At 32.1% G+C, this 6,462-nt stretch overlaps 1 protein-coding gene across 1 annotated transcript; it reads right to left on the reverse strand.

The window, feature by feature from the left end:
* LOC105953399 (arabinogalactan O-methyltransferase 1) lies at nucleotides 1-2,550 on the reverse strand. The gene is made up of 2 exons (XM_088825475.1): nucleotides 1,916-2,550; nucleotides 1-597 (listed from the first exon to the last, which is right to left on the reverse strand). Exons 1-2 carry the CDS (start codon nucleotides 2,440-2,442, stop codon nucleotides 291-293), a joined length of 834 nt encoding a protein of 277 aa, XP_088681601.1. The 5' UTR covers nucleotides 2,443-2,550; the 3' UTR covers nucleotides 1-290.
* Nucleotides 2,551-6,462: the final 3,912 nt, after the last annotated feature.

The following is a 6,462-nucleotide window of genomic DNA, read 5'->3' on the forward strand; positions in this document are numbered from 1 at the left end:
TGCAAGCGAATAAAATTCGCATTAATAATAGCAATTCAGATCAATAATCATCTATGACTTGACAGTGTATTTAGAAAGAAAAAAAGGGGGAAGTACGATTGAAATCTATGAGGTATGAGCTGCTCCATGTGAAATAAATTTTAAAACCCAAAAAAAAAAAAGAAAAAAAAAAACCACTTGTCCATCATGTAAATAAAAAAGGAGAGAGAAAATTGTGTGGGTTTTTTTTTTTTTTTTTTTTTTTTTTACTTTGGTAGTATAGCGGCAATATACAACAAGCAATGCGCATCCTAGCAGAAGTTGCGGCCCACGTTAGCTGCTGGCGGTATCTCGAAATGCCACAGCCGCCCAACCGCCTTCACGAAATGCTTCTTGCACAGAAACGCCTCGGCGTACATCTTCTCGACCCTGCGGTCCATATCGTGCACGAAAACGTGCGTCACACCAGATTTTTTCCTGTTCTTCGCCATCACCGCCGCCGAATATATAGCCGCCATTCTCCCTGGCGCCTCCGCAAAGTACCCCCGCGGCGCGTCCACCATTATCATGTCCCATTCCGTATCGTACACCTCATCCGACAGCATGTTTAGTGCTAACCTGCGCAGGATTAATCAAAGATGTAAAATAGAACCCCAAATTTCTAATTATAAATGTATTTTTAGTATTGAATACTATTTATTGAAGTGAAAAACGTCAAAAGCATATCATAATTGCAGTAAAAAAAAAAAGACAAAATAGTAAAGAAAATGGTAAGATCTATGTAGAACGGACACGATAACGACGATACGGGAAAACGGACACGTGGAATGGAAAGATCTATGTAGCATGTCCCAAAAATGGGGATACAGGAGTTTGGGAGAAATATGAAAATATTAAAAGTATATAGATACATTTATAAATGTGCTAATAAACATATATAAGTTTTATTTATATATAATTTTTTATATATATTTTCTTACAAACATGTTCAAAATAATTTTACTAGCAACTACTCCATTTGTTCCTTATTATGCCTTTTTGGGTGTTTTTTTTTCACAAATTATTTATCATTTCAGAGTTATAATAAAACATTAATTGTATTTTTTTTTTTAATTTTGCCTCTTATCACTCTTAATTACTCTTTTTGTTCCACAATATCTGTATCTTTTAAGAATTTTTTTGTTCTATATTATCTGTCACTTTACAATTCCAATGTTGCATTAATTACATATTTTCAATTACACCCTTATTAACTCTCCAACACTCTTTCTGCATTAATTAGTAAATAAGGGTATTTCGGTTTATCTATATCTATTTTTCTAAAATCAAGACATATTTATTGACTCACCAACGCTGCATTAATTACATATTTTTCAATTATACCCTTATTAACTCTCCAACACTCTTTCTGCATTAATTAGTAGACAAGCGTATTTTCGTTTATCTATATCTATTCTAAAAATTTCTAAAAATCAAGACTTATTTATTGAGATTCTTAAGACTCGTGCCAAGGTGAAAAACGACACATAATAAGTGTTTTTTGGCTGGTATATATAAGATTTTGGTGCATCAGAAACTGTATTTTCTCACAAAACGAGAACAAACTAGAGCACATTCCACGAAATGTAGATGATTATGTTGAATGTGACACCATAAGGGTGGAGGTGCAAGAAAAAAATTATAGTTGAGGGGTAGATGTAATTATCCAAACAAGAGGGGTTTTTTCGTAATTTGACCATACATCATGGGTGGTTTGTAATTTACCCTAAACTAAATTATATGATTTTAATCTAAAAAAGAAAGTAATGGAATGGGGAGAGAACTAGAAGTATCTGCCAAATAGAGCCCAAGCAAGAAAAAAGTTTGGGCCCAATATGATTAATATCTTACAATTTTTTTTTCTTTTTTTCTTTTTATATATTAATATATTAATTACCTGCATTTATCGTTGCCACGTAGGAAAGAGAGCTCAGCCGAACAGTCCGGTTCAGCACGAAAATGCTGGAGTAGGTTGTCGGCCTCGGATAGCTGAGTGCGGTAGCGCACGGTGTTGGCGCGGAGGGCAGGAGCGTCTTTTAACACCGTCTGGACCCACTTCGGATCCTCCTCCAGGAATAGCGTCTTGCCACGTGGATTTATGGCCTCCCACATCAGCGAATCGTGGCCCAGCCCGAACACCAGGAAATTGCTCGGCCCGATTGACCGGAGCACGTCGAGCGACACCGTGATCTCCCCGATTGACTGCTGCGGTGTCACGCGCGACGTCGCGTAGTGGACCACCGCCTCCAGCAGGAGCGACGTTGAGTTATCTCCTCCTCCGCCGATTCCCCACGCGCCGCCGCAGATGAGTGGGGAGGATGTGTTGGTACGCAGGAAGGAGGCGACGAGCAACGCGCCGCCGATCAAACCCACCACCGCCAGGCCCAGAAACAACGGGTTCTCGGGCTTTAGACTTTTCTGCATTGTTTTAGATTTTTCCTTTTTCTTTATTTTTTTTTTCTCTCTCTATGTATTTTTTCTGGGAAAACGAAACATGGGATTGGAAAAAACTTATTAGATCAGATATTTTGTTGGTTTAAGTGATATTTGAATGGTTTTGTAGATCACATCTTAATGATTTATGGTTAAATACAATTTACACCCCCTAATCTATACTTATGTGACACTTGCCCCCCTCAATCATCATTAAATTTGTATTTTAAAGTTTAATACTCATAAAATTTCTCTTCTATTGGAAGGAATAATTAAACTATATCTATTGGAAAAAATGTAACATTTTAAAATTTAAAAAAAAAATATATCTCGTTGGTAACATATTTAATACCTAACATCTATTTTTTATTGAATCAAAGAATTGAAAAATAACTCTAAATTAAGTTACTCACGGCTAAGAAGAAATGTTCAAAAATCAAAAAATCTCAAATAACTATTTTTGTATAAATTTATACATCATTAATTTCGTCGTGTATGCAATATATTTATAATAAATTTAAAAAAATCAATATATTTATAATAAATTTTAAAAAATCAATACATAACTAATAGTCATCCTAAGTATTTTAATTTTATTTTAGCTCAATATTTTTTAAGGACGTTCTCATTCATAATTATACAAAATGAAATGCTATTTACGGTTACAAAATTGCTATTTGCGGTTTTTCACAATACCCCCCAAAAACTTTTCAAAAAAATCAAAAAACCACCCAAACTGCAAATAGCAAGAAAAAAAAATCAAAATTCAAAATTCAAAATCAAGCTTGAAGAAGGGTTGGACTTCGAATTTTTTGATGTAATTTTGACTCTTTTATGTGTAATATGCATTGGGTAGGTCGATTACGGAACCAATTTCATGTTAAAAAGCCCCACAAATCGATTTGTAGGGGTTTTTTTTCGCAAGAAAATGTTCGAACGCCCAAGATGGGCGCCCAAGGCGTGTACAAACGCCCGGCGTTTGTACACGCCTTGCGCGCCCATCTTGGGCGTTCGAACATTTAAAAAAAAAAAAGATTTTTTTTTTTTTGCACTGGACGCCCAACTCGAGCGCCCAAATGCAGCTTGCGCGCCCAAGTTGGACTTTTACGCGTTTTGTTGGGGGGGGGGTGGGGTTTGGATTGTTTTAGGAAGTTTTGGGATTTTAGTGGAATAAAGTGTTTTTTGGGGGATTTTGTTAGCAAATAACAATTCCCTTATACGAATTATATTATGTTTTAAAAATATATATTATTATATTTTAAATTTTAAGTTACATTTGAGGTGGATATGTATTACAAATAATAATATTAAGATGAAAGACTTTGAAAACTGATGAGACATTGACGATTAATTTATTAAAATTATTCAGAGGAGACCGGAAATACAGAAATATATTGGAATTGATGAAGAAATATGTATGGGGTGTTGTTCTCAATATAAAATAAAATAAAATAAATGTATGTCGGCATTGATTTCTCGGAGTGGAATGCACGTACTGTCTCTATAGTTTTAGTATAATTGCATGATTTTTATTTATTTAACTTTCATAATTTGAAGAATAATGCTACAATACCATATTTTATTTTATTTCCAGTGAGATGTTAGTATCTAGTGAGATCTTGTTAATTTCGATCAACATCATCAATATTTTATATTACAACGTAGTGCTTATATATATAGAGAGAGAGAGGTAAAATTCTTTTTTCACTCCTGTACTATGTGAGATATATCATTTACTCCCTGGTGTATAGAAAACATCAAATAATCTTCTATTTTTTATGGTAAATGATCAAACTTTTTGCCGTGTTAAATTTGAGAGTGCAATGACTCTTTTATCCCGCTTTATGTTTGATAGGATCCCCTTTTTCTTCTAGGTTGTTTCAATTTCTAGGATTATTGACTATTTTTTGCTTTCGTTCAAGTTACGGTTGTTTGTCGATTTTAGTGTTTGACTTTAAAAGTATTCAGTTTTCTCTTTTGTGATTATAATATGAAACGCAATTTTTTTTTAATTTACATTTTTTTTAAATTAGGGTTTCTTTTAGATTTTAGGGATATTCAGTTTTCTATTTTGTGGATTTTTGCATTCATAATCTGCAAAGCTATATTTTTATTGATTTGATTTTTCAGTTTTTTTTATGCCTAAACGAAAGAGAAAATTTTTGAAAATACTTAAAGATGACTAAATAAAGTAAAAAAATGGTTGAAAATAGTAAAATGTTTGATGAAAAATGGCGAAAACTAAGCCTAAAGATTTTATTGGGATTTTTTTGGTCGAAAAGAGCCAACAACTCTTTGCAACAGTCCGCCAAAAGGTTTGACTAACGAAATCAGTAAAAAGGTTAATGGCATGGGGTTGTTTGATGTTTTCTATACATAGAGGGTAAATGATACATCTTCCATAGTACAAGGATGCAAATGAATTTGACCCCTGATATATTTGTTTTTTAAAATAGGGTAAATTACAACCACCCCTGAGGCATGATCAAATTATGAAAACCCCCTCTTTTTGGATAATTACAACCACCTCCTCAACTCCTCAAATTTAGTGGAATCTTCGAGATTATATGGAATATTATCACTTTTGTACCCGTTCTATCCCACTCGAATTCTACATATTGAAGCAAGATGATAGTGTTTTTTGGCTTGTATATATCAGATTGTGGTGCATCAGAAACTGTATTTTTACACAAACTAGAGCACATTCCACGAAATCTAGATGATTATGTTGAATTAGACACCATAAGAGTGAAGGTGTAAGAAAAAAAACATAGTTGAGAGGAATAGATGTAATTATCCAAACAAGATGGGTGTTTTTGTAAATTGACCATACCTCAGAGGGTGTTTGTAATTTACCCTTTAAAATATTTTGAAAAACAAAAAGATATGTTTTAAATTGAACCACACATTGACTATCTGCTAGATCATATAATTGATTATTCTGAAATGCTATTCATAAAACAACTTTTACCGGCTTGCAGTGCGACTTTATTTCATTTGTAATTTTCCAAGAAAAAAACCACATTTCTCTCAAACCCTTTTCCAACCGTGTTTCGTGCATGAGTATTTCGTATTCCCTAACACGAAATGGATAGAAGCATTTCGTGCAAAGAAGCACGAAATAGTGTTTTTTTACGATGTACGAAACCATAGTATTTTAGTTTTTTATGTATTTCGTGTAAATTTACACGAAATAAAAGCTTGAATTTCGTGTAAATTTACAGGAAATGCAAGCTTGCATTTCGTGTAAATTTACAGGAAATGCAAGCTTGCATTTCGTGTAAATTTCCAGGAAATGCAACGTGAAATCACTATTTTTTTTAATTACTCCATTTTTAACACTCAAATAAATACAAGAGAATAACAACAAACTTAAAATGAAATTCAAATACTAAATAAACTAAAATTCAAATGTAAATACAAATTAAAATAAACCTATATTTCGTAAACTACGTACCATACTTTAATATAATAACGATATACAGAAATCCATAAGACATTGCATAGTATTCATAATAAAAAATATATATTGCAAAATCTACAACCAAACTACAAAAATTATATGGTTTACATGCTAAAATAAAAAAAAATTAATAGTAGCTTTTTTATAGTCGAAATAAACGGAATTGAATTTTTCTTTTTTTTTTTATTAATTCTTTCTTGTTTTCTTTCATTATTGTAAATGTATTTATCAATAATTTTTTTTGTCGATTCAAGAAAGAATTCCGTATTTATTTTGGGAATATTAATAATATATATAAATATATTTGTGTATATTTTTTCAATAAAAAAATGAAAAAGGGTAATTTACAGGCTATTTGAGCATTTCGTGTAAATTAACGTGAAACAACTATTTTTTTTAATTATTTCATTTTTAACACTCAAATAAATACAAGAGAATAACAACAAACTTAAAATGAAATTCAAATACTAAGTAGACTGAAATTCAAATGTAAATACAAATCAAAATAATTATTTCGTAAACTACGGACCATACTTTAATCGTGAGAT

Source organism: Erythranthe guttata, chromosome 11 (genome assembly GCF_056151865.1).
Source record: "Erythranthe guttata isolate IM_541 chromosome 11, IM_541, whole genome shotgun sequence".
Taxonomy (NCBI): Eukaryota; Viridiplantae; Streptophyta; class Magnoliopsida; order Lamiales; family Phrymaceae; genus Erythranthe; species Erythranthe guttata.

Bases quoted from the DNA above. Each gene is read 5' to 3' on its own strand.
- LOC105953399 (XM_088825475.1), bottom strand. From the start codon at position 2,442: ATGCAGAAAAGTCTAAAGCCCGAGAACCCGTTGTTTCTGGGCCTGGCG. The intron at 598-1,915 runs GTAATTAATATA...AATCCTGCGCAG, and splicing joins CGTGGCAACGATAAATGCAG to GTTAGCACTAAACATGCTGT.